Source organism: Globicephala melas, chromosome 7 (genome assembly GCF_963455315.2).
Source record: "Globicephala melas chromosome 7, mGloMel1.2, whole genome shotgun sequence".
NCBI lineage: Eukaryota > Metazoa > Chordata > Mammalia > Artiodactyla > Delphinidae > Globicephala > Globicephala melas.
Genome location: NC_083320.1, coordinates 106,065,777 through 106,083,690, shown reverse-complemented (window position 1 = coordinate 106,083,690; position 17,914 = coordinate 106,065,777). Strand labels below are relative to the sequence as shown.

General features: G+C 35.8%; 1 protein-coding gene across 1 annotated transcript in view; it reads right to left on the bottom strand.

Annotated features, from left to right (window-relative positions):
• The window catches only part of CNTNAP5 (contactin associated protein family member 5), an 886,651-nt gene that overhangs the window by 415,407 nt on the left and 453,330 nt on the right, over positions 1 to 17,914 (bottom strand). The window contains exon 7 of the mRNA XM_030840366.2: positions 12,204 to 12,347. Within this exon, the coding sequence (XP_030696226.2) occupies positions 12,204 to 12,347 (144 nt within the window). The remainder of the gene's footprint in view (positions 1 to 12,203; positions 12,348 to 17,914) is intronic.

Below are 17,914 nucleotides of genomic sequence, written 5' to 3'. Positions count from 1 at the left end.
ATATTCAAATGGCAGGGAAGCAGGAGGTAAAACTGGTAGGATGAGTGGTTCCCTCCTACACTGTGGGTGGGTATGGAAAATGGTACAGACTTCAACAGTATGAATTGAGCCAAAAATGCGTAATAACTGACCCAACAATCTTCATTTCAGGTGATCCATTCTAAATTTCAGAAAATTACTTCAGTGTTATGTTTGTAACCACAATATTATTTTAGGCAATAAAAATTCAAACAACTCAAACTTTAATGCAGTAGAATCTTGAATGAACTGTGGTGAATGGACTTAATGTAGAAATTACATTTGTAAAGAGATTTAAAAGGTTTAGTGACACTTTAAGAAAAACATTAACCATGGAAAGCAAGATATAAAATTGTCAATAAAATATGGTCTATGTTATATCAAATATACAATTAAAACCTGAAAATGAAATACGTGTAGATGAGAACAGTGTTTTTCTCTCTGGCTGGTTAGGTCTTCTGTATATTCCAAATGGCATCCATAACACATAGAAATGCATATTTTTAACATTCTAAAGATGTTTTCTTTAATACGTCAAATAACGATCGAGCTAAGAAACAGTCACCTTAGAAAAGAAAGTCATAACACTGATTTAAGGTAGAATCATTTTCAGAGAGGATGACGATTTCATTGTTATTTTTTTTAACTTTGTCACATTATTCCTCACATGACCTTGAAACTATTTAGTTTCACTTTGCCCAAAGACAGAAAGAAAGCCACTTCTCTGGAAGCTAACAATTTAAAAATAATTTTTTCCAGGGTATGAGGAGCTTACGACCTAGAAGCAGGTGATGTGAATGTCAGACTGCTCAAATGGCAGGAATGTGGAGAGAGAAGACTTGATAGGTTAGCTGCTTTTTCAAATAGTTCCTTCCATCAAAGGAACGCATCATTTATCACGGAGCATACTCATAGAGATGAAACGTGATCCCAGGGATAAGCTGAAGAGATTAGTTTTCACTAGACACTGGGAATTTTTCTCTGAGAGATTTTCATGAGCTTCTGGGTCACAGGCAGGTAAGACAAAGGTTGCTGTCACTATATATGTGTATGTTCATGGGCACAGGCACATACGCAGATGTGAATGTGTACGTGCTCTCATGTATACACGTATCCTTATCTCTTGGCTTCTTCAGAGCTTTAAAAAATAAACAACCACACTCAACGAGTTGCATGGCAGCAGAGATGCAAACAGAAGACCATAACATTCACAAAAGCCCACTCAGTATGCCTGTTACACCCAGGTCCACTGGGCAACATCTTTCTTAGATGCCTTATGTTAAAGGAGTCCATCATTTGACCAAATCTGGACTAAAGCTAGTCATTAAATTTCCTCAGATGAATGAGATCGATAAGTTTGCAATATATTTACCCAAAAAGTGCTTCATGATTTCTACAGTGTGGGAATAAACTAAACTTCAGATTCAGGAGGCAAAACTTGAGCTGTCTCCAATCTACTTTTATTATTTGTTGGGATCATAAAATGCAAAAACTCTATGTGAGTCATTGATTATATACCTAAGATGACAAACAAATATTGGTTTGCATGCCAACTTCAGTTGAATGGATTGGTAGAAATGTTCCTTAATAATACCTTTAACGTATTGGGTGCTTACTGTGGACCTTACATTGTGTTAAACACATACTTAATCATCACAATAACAGGTTGAGGTAGGGACTATAATTGTCCCATTTTACATGTATGAAGATACTGAGGTTTGGTAAATTGCCCAAGGCCCCATAGCTGAGTGGGCTGTTGAGTGAGATTAGGAATCTAAGTGATTTATCAACAATTATGTAACTGTTGGTGCTGCCAGGAACAGTGGATTGAGAAGACTGCGAGGCTTCCCTCTAGGCAGAGTGGAAATGCATTTGGTGAGGGTTTATTAATTTCAGCCATGAAGTTGGGGGTAGCATCATACATGCTTTAGCCATCACCCATCCAGTTATTTGGAGACAAAGGCACAGGAGCAGATTTACATGGTCAATTAGCTCCAAAGCCAATTCTATAACCACAGTCCTGCTAATGGCCATTTGCCTTTATCTCCCCTCCCACTGAAGGCAAAGTCAAGGTATATGAGCATTTCTCCTATGCCTTTCTTTTAAATGAGAAATAATCATTTTAACACCTACAATTAAGCCATCTCCCAGACAATCACGTTATTCTCCTTGTCTCTGGGAGAGGGGATGCAACACTCCAAAAGGAGAGCTCCAAGAAAGCATCATTTCTTATGAAGTGGAAGCTATGAAATTAATCATTTTCAGGAAACTAGCAAGGCATATATTTCTTATATTATGTATATAATAATCCACATTACAGGTACTGTACACACATTTCAATGGGCCATTTATTTTCTGATTGTTTGTTATATGGTGCTGTATTAGCATAGGGTGGGAGATTTGAGGTAGAATAGTGAGGTACTTTTTATGTCTACTTTAAGCTGTTAGTTTTACTGCGTCTCGGGATGTGTAAGGTTGTCTTGTAGTCACATTGAGCTATGAAGACTAAATTGAATTATTCCCATGGAACAGATGTTAAATCTCCAGGGGGTGGGCAGGTCCCACAAGAAAGGAATGACAAATTGCAATGAGGATGCTGCATAAGTGCAGCCTGCTGGAGAGATTTGTGCTGGATGAGGCCAAGGCTGATGCTTCTAAGTCTTGAATCACCTTTTGTAATTGATGGGTATCACCTTACCCTTGCTGCCTGATTTGTGGATTCCTTGAACCTCCTGCTCAACTCTGAACTTCCCCACACTCCATAAGTGTGAGAGAGTCTGTGAACACTGGAAAAGGACAAAAACACCATCCCTCTCAAAAGTCCTTACTTAGCACAGCTGTGGCTTAGTGACTTGGAACTAAGCTGACTTTGTAGCTGGTACCATATCTTTGGGGAAACTTTAAGCCTGAGTAGGGGAATAAAAGAGTTTGTACTTGTAATTAACAGTGCAAACCATTCCTTCCCACATGGAATTCCTAAAGGAAAAAGATTAGGTATATAAATGTGTGTGTGTGTGTGTGTGTGTGTGTGTGTTTCTAGTAATAGGAATTTTCACCTAAACAAGGAAATAGAAGCAATTTGGAAGAAAAATAATGGTTTTATCCCCCCCTTTGAATTGAGAAGCTTAAAACTAAAGGTTCTTTACATGCAAAGTGAAACAGTTTTCCTGAGATTTTTTTTCCCAAGTACATTAGTGATAAATAGATTCTTTGTGCTTCATATTAACAACACTGCCAATTAAACTCTGAGGAATAAAGTATGGTAGCAAAGTTTTAGGCAGCTTGGTAAGTGCTCCAGTAGCTTAAAAATCAATGACACATTTATTACAATTGTGGTTAGTGATTCTCTCCAAAAAGGAGATGATGAAGACCACCAATATTCAGAAATTCATGTTTTTCTCCTTGTTCTCCCTGATTTCCCCCTTTTTTGCTCTGTATATTCAGCGACTTATTATTTAATATGTCTTATCATTTAATATATTTTCTAACACGTAATGTATGTTTGGAGTTTTTTTATGAATGTTGCCACAGTATAATAGAGAAGAACAAATCTGACTCCAAGTTGGATCTGTTTTTTTTTTTTTTTTTTACTTTAACCTTTGTATTCTATTGCTTTTGCTACAAGTTAAGAATGTTGCCCATAGCCTGAAACATACAGGATAGCCCATTCTCAAGACTCTGAGCTTTAAAGTTATAACACTTTTCCATTAATATAGATAAAAAGTTGCAGAACATAGAATAACATTTGTCTTGTTGGAAGGTTAAAGGAATATCATGACTTGAACTAAGTTGATGGCTGCAAAAACAAAGGATTCTGACACCAAGAAGTTTGCACCAACCAGCCACACTCCCTCCCATTTTAGTATAAGAGAAGCCTGAATTCTAACTTGGAGAAGATGGTTCTCTGGGGCACGAGGCCACCATCTTCTCTTTCTGCTGGCTTTCCAAATAAAGTCACACTTCCTTGCCCCAACACCTTGTCTCTAGATTTTTTGGCCAATCATGTGGTGAGCAGTACAAGCTTGGACTCGGTAACAATAGGAATTGCAGTTATTTATATCTCAGGCTCAGGCTCTCACACTTTTGAGGCCCCGTTTTTGAACAATGAAAGTGAGCAATGTTTTCTTCAGTTCCTTGTGGTTTAAATTTGTTTCATCAACTCTTGTCACAATGAAGTCAGTGCTGTCCTGCCTTTCAGGTATGTTGATATTCATGACATCAGCCTAAGCCAAACTCCTAGTAGTGTTTGATCCCACTGTTTTAGCAGATTAAGTTCAATGAAACAGGTATGTTATGAAATATTTTGGGGGAATAATATGGGAGAGTGATGGGTATGAATATACTTTCCATGGTTCAAATCTCCTTATCTAGACTCAAGCAAAATATAATTAGCAAGCTAGTGCTTAGTTTAATTAGATAATGAACAACCTTAGTACGTGTGGGTAACATCATCAAGAGTCTTGAGCCTGAGCCAGGGACAACCCTTTAAAACATTACAACTGTCAACTGAAGTGTGATTGTTCTCAAGCAAGCCTGTTTCACACCCTGGAAATCAATAACTACTTTAAAAAAATGTGTTAACATATGGAACCCCCAAACATAAAATATTTATTACTGGTTAAACTTATCAAGGGAAAAGTAGACCTCAAGGTCATTTAAATTCCAGTTTGCCAGGTAGTCCAATGACCAGATTGCAAGAAAAATCAGTATTTGCCTGTCAATGATAGGGTGGCCTATTCTTATGAAAGGTTTTAAAATAATGTGAGTTTAATGGACTTCTGCTTCTGGGAAGATGGAGTAATGTGATTTCCTCTATTTCTCCCACCAAGTACAACTAAAAAACCCTGAACATTATATATAAAGAAAATTTAGGAAGACTCTAAATGGTGGAAAGAAGAAAGCAAGCATATACTAGGATCTTGAGACCCAAGGAGCAACGTTGGAGGTTTCCCTAGATTTTTCTTTTGCTTCTATATCCTAGACTTGCTGCTGAAGAAGCCAGCAACACAGAGAGACCAACTGGGGCAGACAAAATATTAGCCCCCATTTAGAAGGCTCGTCTTTCAAATCCAAGGTCCAGGAAAGAAACAACAGAATAAGGCAGAATACATTTAGACAATAATTGCTCTATACCAGCCAACAAAAATCTTAAAAAAAAAAAAATTATGGCCACACTACCATCCAGCCATACTGTAACAAGGTGCCCAAAACCTCCAGCCAGGAAGGTGTCAACAGAGACCAAGTATGGAGCCTGGATTTTATTCCTTGTCACATAATAGCAAGCCTCTCCCCTTAGTATCAATGGTGACCACATGCCTAGTGGAGTCTTGATGTTCACCTCCCCCCACACCAGGCAGTAATGAGGGAGCCCACCCACTCCTTGCAGGCATGGTGCCAGAGATGGCTTGAAAGAGTCAGAACTTTAACCACCAGAGTCCCCCCCCACCCAACACACACATGCTGTGATGTCACTGGAGGTCACACAGAGAGGAGTAATGAGGTTTTCCTACCCCTCCCAGTCAGAGAGTATCCATGAAGAGCTAGCAGGGAACCAGAATGCTCACCCCTCTACACCTAGGAGTAACAAGGAGCCTCCCTTGTCAATGGAGGTTTAGTGGGAAATCTGGATTCTACCCCTGCCTAGCAGTATTGAGGCAAAACCCACCTTTCCCCTACTGGAACAGTGTCAGAGGAAGACAGCTAAAACATAGGATTAAATAGGATTCATCATAATACCTAAAATGTTCAGGTTACAGTAAAAAATGTCTTGTTATACAGGAAGATCTCAGATTGAATTAAAAAAGACATTCAAAAAAAAAAGACATTCAGTAGATGCCAACACTGAGATGACAAAGATGTTAGAATTATATGACAAATATTTTTAAGCAGTCATTATAATGAAAATCCTTCAAATAACAACTGCACATTTGAGACAAATAAGAAAATAGAAAGTCTCACTAAAACATAGAAAGTCTTATTTAACAAGGAAATAGAAGATGTAAAGAAGAATCAAATGGACATGTTAGAAATGAAAAATACAATATCAGACATGAGAAAATAATGAATGTGCACAATAACAAAAGGAAGGGAATAAGAAAATGAATTAATCAACTTTAACAATAAAAACTACCTAATTTGACCAACAGACAACATAGACTGAGAAAAAAATGAACAGAGGAACAGGGACCTGTGATTTTATAAGGAAAGATCAAACATTCATATCTCTGGAATTCAGGAAGGAGATGAGAAAGAAAACGGCTGAAAAAATACTCAAATATCCAAGAGGAAGATATAACAATTGTAAATATTTATGCACCCAACATAGGTGCACCTCAATACATAAGGCAAATACTGACAACCATAAAAGGGGAAATCAACAGTAACACATTCATAGTAGGGGACTTTAACACCCCACTTTCACCAATGGACAGATCATCCAAAATGAAAATAAATAAGGAAACACAAGCTTTAAATGATACATTAAATGAGATGGAGTTAATTGATATTTATAGGACATTCCATCCAAAAACAACAGAATACACATTTTTCTCAAGTGCTCATGGAACATTCTCCAGGATAGATCATATCTTGGGTCACAAATCAAGCCTTGGTAAATTTAAGAAAATTGAAATTGTATCAAGTATCTTTTCCGACCACAACGCTATGAGACTCGATATCAATCACAGGAGAAGATCTGTAAAAAATACAAACACATGGAGGCTAAACAATACACTACTTAATAACGAAGTGATCACTGAAGAAATCAAAGGGGAAATCAAAAAATACCTAGAAACAAATGACAATGGAGACACGACGACTCAAAATCTATGGGATGCAGCAAAAGCAGTTCTAAGAGGGAAGTTTATAGCAATACAATCTTACCTTAAGAAACAGGAAACATCTCGAATAAACAACCTAACCTGGCACCTAAAGCAATTAGAGAAAGAAGAACAAAAAAACCCCAAAGTTAGCAGGAGGAAAGAAATCATAAAAATCAGATCAGAAATAAATGAAAAAGAAATGAAGGAAACGATAGCAAAGATCAATAAAACTAAAAGCTGGTTCTTTGAAAGGATAAACAAAATTGATAAACCATTAGCCAGACTCATCAAGAGAAAAAGGGAGAAGACTCAAATCAATAGAATTAGAAATGAAAAAGGAGAAGTAACGACTGACACTGCAGAAATACAAAAGATCATGAGAGATTACTACAAGCAACTCTATGCCAATAAAATGGACAACCTGGAAGAAATGGACAAATTCTTAGAAAGGCACAACCTACCAAGACTGAATCAGGAACAAATAGAAAATATGAACAGACCAATCACAAGCACTGAAATTGAAACTGTGATTAAAAATCTTCCAACAAGCAAAAGCCCAGGACCAGATGGCTTCACAGGCGAATTCTATCAAACATTTAGAGAAGAGCTATCACCTATCCTTCTCAGACTCTTCCAAAATATAGCAGAGGGAGGAACACTCCCCAACTCATTCTACGAGGCCACCATCACCCTGATACCAAAACCAGACAAGGATGTCACAAAGAAAGAAAACTACAGGCCAATATCACTGATGAACATAGATGCAAAGATCCTCAACAAAATACTAGCAAACAGAATCCAACAGCACATTAAACGGATCATACACCATGATCAAGTGGGGTTTATTCCAGGAATGCAAGGATTCTTCAATATACGCAAATCAATCAACGTGATACACCATATTAACAAATTGAAGGAGAAAAACCATATGATCATCTCAATAGATGCAGAGAAAGCTTTTGACAAAATTCAACACCCATTTATGATAAAAACCCTCCAGAAAGTAGGCATAGAGGGAACTTTCCTCAACATAATAAAGGCCATATATGACAAACCCACAGCCAACATCGTCCTCAATGGTGAAAAACTGAAAGCATTTCCACTAAGATCAGGAACAAGACAAGGTTGCCCACTCTCACCACTCTTATTCAACATAGTTTTGGAAGTTTTAGCCACAGCAATCAGAGAAGAAAAGGAAATAAAAGGAATCCAAATCGGAAAAGAAGAAGTAAAGCTGTCACTGTTTGCAGATGACATGATACTATACATACAGAACCCTAAAGATGCTACCAGAAAACTACTAGAGCTAATCAATGAATTTGGTAAAGTAGCAGGATACAAAATTAATGCACAGAAATCTCTGGCATTCCTATACACTAAGGATGAAAAATCTGAAAGTGAAATCAAGAAAACACTCCCATTTACCATTGCAACAAAAAGAATAAAATACCTAGGAATAAACCTACCTAAGGAGACAAAAGACCTGTATGCAGAAAATTATAAGACACTGATGAAAGAAATTAAAAATGATACAAATAGATGGAGAGATATACCATGTTCTTGGATTGGAAGAATCAACATTGTGAAAATGACTCTACTACCCAAAGCAATCTACAGATTCAATGCAGTCCCTATGAAACTACCACTGGCATTTTTCACAGAACTAGAACAAAAAATCTCACAATTTGTATGGAAACACAAAAGACCCCGAATAACCAAAGCAATCTTGAGAACGAAAAATGGAGCTGGAGGAATCAGGCTTCCTGACTTCAGACTATACTACAAAGCTACAGTAATCAAGACAGTATGGTACTGGCACAAAAACAGAAATATAGATCAACGGAACAGGATAGAAAGCCCAGAGATAAACCCACGCACATATGGTCACCTTATCTTTGATAAAGGAGGCAGGAATGTACAGTGGAGAAAGGACAGCCTCTTCAATAAGTGGTGCTGGGAAAACTGGACAGCTACATGTAAAAGTATGAGATTAGATCACTCCCTAACACCATACACAAAAATAAGCTCAAAATGGATTAAAGACCTAAATGTAAGGCCAGAAACTATCAAACTCTTAGAGGAAAACATAGGCAGAACACTCTATGACATAAATCACAGCAAGATCCTTTTTGACCCACCTCCTAGAGAAATGGAAATAAAAACAAAAGTAAACAAATGGGACCTAATGAAACTTAAAAGCTTTTGCGCAGCAAAGGAAACCATAAAGAAGACCAAAAGACAACCCTCAGAATGGGAGAAAATATTTGCAAATGAAGCAACTGACAAAGGATTAATCTCCAAAATTTATAAGCAGCTCATGCAGCTTAATAACAAAAGAACAAACAACCCAATCCAAAAATGGGCAGAAGACCTAAATAGACATTTCTCCAAAGAAGATATACAGAGTGCCAACAAACACATGAAAGAATGCTCAACATCATTAATCATTAGGGAAATGCAAATCAAAACTACAATGAGATATCATCTCACACCAGTCAGAATGGCCATCATCAAAAAATCTACAAACAATAAATGCTGGAGAGGGTGTGGAGAAAAGGGAACCCTCTTACACTGTTGGTGGGAATGTAAATTGATACAGCCACTGTGGAGAACAGTATGGAGGTTCCTTAAAAAGCTACAAATAGAACTACCATATGACCCAGCAATCCCACTACTGGGCATATACCCTGAGAAAACCATAATTCAAAAAGAGTCATGTACCAAAATGTTCATTGCAGCTCTATTTACAATAGCCCAGAGATGGAAACAACCTAAGTGTCCATCATCGGATGAATGGATAAAGAAGATGTGGCACATATATACAATGGAATATTACTCAGCCATAAAAAGAGACGAAATTGAGCTATTTGTAATGAGGTGGATAGACCTAGAGTCTGTCATACAGAGTGAAGTAAGTCAGAAAGAGAGAGACAAATACCGTATGCTAACACATATATATGGAATTTAAGAAAAAAAAATGTCATGAAAAACCTAGGGGTGAAACAGGAATAAAGACACAGACTTACTAGAGAATGGACTTGAGGCTATGGGGAGGGGGAAGGGTAAACGGTGACAAAGCAATAAAGAGGCATGGACATGTATACACTACCAAACGTAAGGTAGATAGCTAGTGGGAAGCAGCCGCATAGCACAGGGAGATCAGCTCGGTGCTGTGTGACCGCCTGGAGGGGTGGGATAGGGAGGGTGGGAGGGAGGGTGATGCAAGCGGGAAGAGATATGGGAACATATGTATATATATAACTGATTCATTTTGTTGTGAAGCTGAAACTAACATACCATTGTAAAGCAATTATGCTCCAATAAAGATGTTTAAAAAAAAAAGAAAAAATACTCAAATAAATGGCAGAATACTTCCCAAATTTGGTGAAAGATGTAATCCCTCAGATTCAAGAAACTCAGTGAAACCCAAATAGGATAACCCAAAGAAGTCCACACCATGACACATCATAGTCAAACTTATGAAAACTAAAAAAAAAAAAAAAAAAAAAATACTGAAAGCAGTAAGAAAGAAATTACATCTTATCTGTAGAGGAAAAAATCAAATAACAGTGTATTTATTTGTCACCAGAAACCATTGAGGGGCTCAACATTTTTCAAGTGCTGAAAGAAAACAACTATGAACCCAGAATCTTATGTCCAGGGAACAAAGGCTTCAAGAATGAAAGAGATATCAAGACATTATAAGATGAAGGAAAAGTTAGGGAATCTGTCATCAGTATACACACCCTAAAAGAATGGAAGTTTTTAAACAGAAAAGAGATTACAAAAGAAGGAATCTAGGAAAATCAGGGAGGAAGAAAGAACAACAATAAGCAAAACTATGAGTAAATACAATATGCTTTACATTTTCTCTTGAGATTTCTAAATTATGTTTGATGGTTGAATCTGTCACACATTTGAGCCCTAACATACCAACAACTTCAACAGCCGAAAAAAAAATACTGATATGATTCTAAAAATATAGGGAGAAAATAATAATTAAGAACATTATATAATAAAGTTAATTAAGATAGTTATATAATAAACAGGGAAAGGTAAAGGAACTTAAAGGGATGTAAGGTTTTTACACTTCACTAAAACTGATGAAATATCAGTAAACTGTAATAAATTATATGTATATAATATAATGCCTAAAGAAACCATTAACAAAAGCTATACATAGAGATATATTCAAACACAAGATTGATCATAATAGAGTTATGAAAATCGTTCAAGAAACACACAGGAAGGTAGAGAAACAATATAAAAAACAGAGAGAACAGACAAAAGAAACAAACAAAAAAATATATTTGAGCTCTAATACATCAATAACTTTAACATTATATGTAACTGGTTTAAATGCACCAATTAAAAAACAGAGGTTGACAGAGTGGATTAAAAACCATGACTGTACTATTTACTGTCTACAATAAACTCACTTCAAATATGATATAGGCATATATATTTATATATTTTTCTTCCATTCTTTTACTTTTATCTCTATCTATCTATCTATCAAATATATAACAAAAGAAAGCAAGAAAGGTTATCTTAATATCAGATTAAGTAGACTTTAGAGCAAAGAAAATTATCATAAACTGAGAAGAACATTATATAATGATAAAAGGGCCCATCCACTAGCAACACATAGCAATCCTATCAACCCTGTGTTTGTACCAAACAACAGAGCTGTAAAATATATGAGGCAAAAACTGATAGAACTGGAAAGAGAAATAGACAAATCCACAATTATAGCTGGAAATGTCCACACCATTATTGATCATCTACTATGTGCAAAGCACCAGTACTGTGAATGCAGTAGTGAAAAAGAAAAGTTCCTTGTCCTCATGAAACTCATGGTCTATTGGGGAAAGACAAATACTAATTAATTAATTTTTTTTAACTTGCCAGCATAATAAGTAGTACAAAGGGAATCTCAAAAACACCAAAAATGTAACCTCTCTTCTTCAAAATGCCCTATATTTTAACAACAGTAAGTAGACAACTATATAATTCCGAAGGTGTAGAATTTAATAGAATCTGTGGTTCTATTGTTGCATTTCCCAGGGATAACAAAGAGATTCATGTCAGTCCAGTGTAGACTGCAAACCCTGCCCACAGATGGCACAAGCTCACAGCCAGGAAGATAGAATTCTGTAGGTGCCTCTAATGTATTTATTTCTCCCCAAAACAATTCACACCAATTCAGTCCCTGCTTTGCCTCCAGTTTCACCTGGGAGTCTGATAAGACTTCCAAGAGTGTAATGTAAACATATTATGAGAAGGGGTCAAGGTTAGGATGGGGAAAGCAAGACTTACCCCAAAGTGTTAGAAACCATCAAGCTGAGAAGGATGCTGACTTACCACGGTGTAGATCTGATGCTTCCGCCTTTTAGCCAGGTCAATTATGTTTACTCCATTGTAGTAAAGGTTTTCGATACATCCGTGGAAGTTTTTCTTTAAAAAGGTCCCAGGTTTGCCTGGTACTGGAATTCCTCCAAAACTAAGCTTTATGAGAAAGAAAAAAGTCAACTCTTAGTTATAAGCTCTGAACGAACAGGAAAAGGAAAGTAAGCAAGTGAATTTCAGAAGATTCAACTGTAGCATGAGCCAAGTGGCTCAAATAATTATAGATGCCACTTGATTACACATTTAAAAGGATACTGATTAGGCCACGTAAAAATAACTATAATTGCTTGCTTTTTAAGAGCTTATTTTACAAAACTGTTTTACTTCCTTTCTGAACCCTTCTAATACTAAATAAAACAATAATTTACAGAAGGAGGAAAAAAGAAAAGAAAATCAACATCTTTATATTTATCTCTTATACAAATATCTGAGAGCGTACAAAGAAAAATCAAGGGACAAACAAAACATACCGCTATTCAGACCTAGTTTATTCTGCATTGTACCAAAAACACCTTATGAACACAGTTGTTCGCAAATTACTTTTATAAAGACGAAAATTAGGAAACAATTAAAATATCCCATACATTTAAATAAATGGAGGAAAAAATCGAGAATTGATATGATAGACTCCTACTTAGTTAATAATGGTGCTGAGTAAACATTTGTTATAAAGTGGAAAATCAGTGGAATGTTGATTGAAAAATTCAGGGGTTATAACTGGGTATAAAGTATGATGTCAACAACAAAATATGTGCTTACAATTTAGACTTGAAGAAATACACTGAACTATTAATGATAGTTGTCTCTGGGAAGGATATGGTTACTAGTTTTCTCTACCACTTTTCTTTCCAGTAAAAATTACTACAAATTACTATTGGAATGGAAATATTCTTTTAAAAAGAAATCTGATTTGGTATGAATATTCCTCCTATTATACAAGAGAAGCAGAATACTTTCTCTAATCATGTTTATCCCAACATTATTTAATGAGTAACCCAGTTTTTCTTCAGTGCTTTGAAATGTTACCTTTAGCATATATTTAAACTATTTGAATGCTTAGTGTATTTCAGGACGATTTGTTCTCCCAATCAGAATGTCTTCACCTCATATGAATAGCTACAGATAAAGCAAAGCTTACTTCCAGATGTCTACTTTTCCCCCCCATAAGTTCCACACTATTTTTTAAAAATTGTTTCTTTACGGGCTTCCCTGGTGGTGCAGTGGTTGAGAGTCCGCCTGCCGATGCAGGGGACACGGGTTCATGCCCCGGTCTGGGAAGATCCCACATGCCGCGGAGCGGCTGGGCCCATGAGCCATGGCCATTGAGCCTGCGCGCTCAGAGCCTGTGCTCCACAACAGGAGAGGCCACAATAGTGAGAGGCCCGCATACCGCAAAAAAAAAAAAAAAAAAAAAATTGTTTCTTTACACATTGTAATATATGATAAGAGTGATTAATCCTGCTGCCCACTTCTATTTACCATTGTTTTAATCTAGATAATTATTTGATATTTTTGCCTACTTTAATTTTAAAGTTTAATTTCAAAATAATTTTATTTAAAATAATCTGTTGGAATTTTGAGAATTTGTTATTTCCATAAACACATTTACTTGGAGAATAAACATTTTTGAAATATTTCATCTTCCTATACAAGAACCCAGTGTCTTTTTCTATTTTCAAAATATTTTTGGTAAAGCCCTTCACTTAAGGTTATTATTTTATTTCTCTCGTTCACATATTCATCATTAACTTAATTCCAGTGAATTTCAAGCATTTAAAAACTTCCACTGTATGGAATCTAAAAAACAAAACAAAATTGCGAACGACTCATAGATAAAGAGAACAGATTTGTGGTTGCTAGAGGTGGGGGAGGGGGGAGTGGGCGAAATGGGTGAAGAAGGTCAAAAAGTACAAGCTTTCAGTTATAAAATGAATAAGTCACTAGATGTAATGTACTGCGTGGAGATTATAGTTAATAATACTGTATTGTATATTTGACAGTTACTAAGGGAATAGCTCTTAAAAGTTCTCAACACAAGAAAAAAAATGTTGTAATTATGTGTGGTAATGGATGTTAAATAGATTTAGTGTGGAGATCATTTTACAATATACACAAATATCAAATCATTATGTAATACATCTGAAACCAATATAATGTTATATATCACTTATGTCTCAAATTCCAGTGTAAACGAATTGTTTTCATTAATTAAACATTTATCAAGTAAATTATATACGCATCCTATTGTTTTCTCTATCCAGATACTCGTATATTAAATAATGTACATTTTAGTTAATTTCATACAACTTTTCAAAGAAATAATCAGATGACATATTTAAAACACTTTGCTCTTTTCAAGCCAAATTGTATACATTTTTTTGTTTCATTGTCCTGATCAAAACTTTCTAAGATATAGCCAAAACTTTTTAAACAACAATAAATAAGAATTATGGTATAGAACTTTGGAAAAAAGCCAAAAACAAACAAAAAGGAACAGTACTTTTGTATATTTCCCGGTACATAGAATACTGATTCTGAACCCACATCACATTAGATATCGTTTAATCCCATTTACACATAAATTATTTAGTTGCTTATTTCTTGTTTGTTTGTTTGAAATGAGAAATGAATGCTCAGTTTTATCTATTGACTGGTCTTTCAAAAATTCATGAGACAGAATACAAGGTATTTTACATTTAATCTATTGATGGGTTGAATTATATTAATAGATCAGAAATTAATAGATTCTCTGATTGAACCACACTATTTGTCTTGAAGTATATGTGCTCATATTTTAAATAGTAAATGAATTTGAGCTCTAGTTTTCTTCTTTTGCCAAGTGTTTAGATCATGCCTAAATGTGTCTCTGAGTAAAACTCTGGGAGTTTTATCTTTGATTCTATTTAAAAATGACTCATAACTCTTGAGATTTATGGAAAACTGAAAAAAAAATGAACTCGTTAATTCCACAAATACTTTGTAAAACTACTGCTCTGATAACTTCCTTGTTGACTTATTGCAGTATTTCCAATGTTTTCAGTTTGAGTCATGTAGATTTAAAAAGATTCACTTCCCTTTTGTAATTATGTAAATCAAATTTATAAGGTAAAAATAAAGTTGACTATTTGTTACTTTTGTTTATTTTTAAAAAAACTTTATTATGCTAGAGCAGTTTTAGTTTCACAGCAGAATTGAGAGGAAGGTAGAGAGATTCCCACATACCCCCTGCCTCTACACACGCACAGGACCTCCCGTTACCAACAGCTTCCACCAGTGGTTTATTTCTTCCAACTGGTGAGCCTACAATCACACATCATCATCACCCAAATTCCAGAGCTTACATTATGGTTTACTTTTGGTATTGTACATTCTGTGGGTTTGGACAAATGGAAAATTACACATATCCACCAGTACAGTATCATACAGAATAGTTTGCCTCCTCTAAAAATCCTGTTCTCTGTCAATCCATCCCTCTCCCAGCCCCTTACTCCAGTCCCTGGCAATCATTGATCTTTTTACTGTTTCAATAATTTTGCCATTTCCAGAATGTCATATTGTTGGAATCATACAGCATGTAACCATTTCAGTTTGGCTTCTTTCACTTAGTAACATGAATTGAAGGTTCCTCCATGTCTTTTTATGGTTTGATAGCTCATTTCTTTTTAGCTCTGAATAATATTCCATTGTCTCTATGTAGCGCAGTTTGTTTATACATTCACCTACTGAAGGACATCTTCGTTGCCTCCAAGTTCTGACAACTATGAATAATGTTGCTGTAAATATTCATGTTCAGGTTTTTGTGTGGACATGAGTTCTTATTCTTTTCTATAATTTATATAATTATATCACTATATATAATTTATATATAACAAAAATTTTATTCTTTTAATTTTTATGGCCATCTTCCTCAATTTTCAAAAAAAATAATGTTGTACTTCACTCATCTGTGATTTAGGAAAATATTAGTCACGGAGCAATATTTGAAAAGGAGAAAAGAAAATAAAAAACCTTTCTTTTAAAAAGCACACAAAAAAAAAGCATTTGAAGGATCTGGGGTAGAGCCTTTTTTAAGTGAAATAGTATGGAGGATAGTATATATTATAAAACTGTAATTTCCCATTACATGAAAGGAGAGCAAAACTCTTTCTAGTCTGGGTAGAGGATGTTAGGAGAAAATTGGCAGAGACAAGAGTTACATGGTGTGGGACCTGCTCTTTGGGTCTCTCTGGGAGATTGAAATTTGATGAGCTTTAGGTGAATGAGGATGGAGGCCACAAGATAGATTTTGGAAAACTCAGGGAGTTATTTCTCCCCTGATTCCTACAACAATGATGATTGTAAGCTTATTAAAGAGGCTTCAAATTCAGCATGGCCTCAGAACAAAACTTGGCTGGAAGACAGACAGGTTAGCAATGGCTGTGAGAAGCAGCAACATGGAAGTTTCTGAGAGCTGCTTCTCAACGGCCTGATCACTGAAGCACTGTGTGAAGTAGGCTACTGAGGTCCCCAGGGCTGTGAGAGCAGGATGGGTAATATGGATGGACTGAGGATATAAGTGTGTCAAAGGCTGGTAGCTGATACGGAGATCCAAGTGTCCAGGTGACTAGACCTCCAGCCTGAGCCCATTGCAGGTACCATGAACAGCAGCTACAGAGGCTGACACTTTACTCCCATGCTGGGCTATCCACAAGCCCGCAGCCTGTGATCTGCCCATGGAAACAAAAAGGAGGAGCAAGAAGAAACCCCAATATAACCCAGTATTTACACAATAGTACAGTTAAGTTTTAAATAGGCATTAACTAGTTATCGTTCATCAACACGGTTAGATTTTTCTGCTATCAGGGGAAGCAGGGGCCAATAAGCATATTGAATTCAGGTAGGGAGAAGAAGCAAAATTGCATTTCTGCACATTTGAGTATGAGATTAGATTTTTAACCTGTTTTATATTTTAAATTTTTCATGTAGTTGAGAATATGAGGCTATAATTGTATTACTGAATTATAGATTTAGTTCATTATCAGATTAGTTAGAATGGAAAAACTTGCTTCATATATTACTGATTTTCTTTCCTGCGTATATAGTATTGATTTTTCTAAATACTTCATAAACACTTGTAGGCTATACTTGGTATATACCTACTAATTTTACATTAATAATTATATACATCAGATCATTTACATTCATAATTTTATCTGATTTATCAAAGTTCTGTGAACGAACATCAAAATCTTGCTCTTAACTATGTTTTTGTCCATCAAGCCACCCACACAAGGATCCCTGCTATGCATGACCTGGGATTGTCAAATGATTACAGCAAATGTTGGCAAAAACTGAATACTGATCATATTCAAGCTCTTCTTCTGCTGAGTTCAGCTGGCATCTGAGTCTCACCCAAGTTCCCAACACCGGCTTTTCTCCTTGAACTCTGCCCATTAGTTTATTCTTCTAGCAACATAACTGGAAAACCAATAACCACCTCCTTCAGCCTTGCTCTTGGGCCTCTGAGTCCCAGAAAATGGCTTCTGAGTCCCTACAGCTCACATCAGGACAGTGTCAGTCAACATCTAACCGCTAGAAATGAACTGTTTTGGTTTTTTGTATTTGATTGATATTTTATTTCATATATATATATATATATGTTTAGTATAGGTGTTTTTAATTAGAAA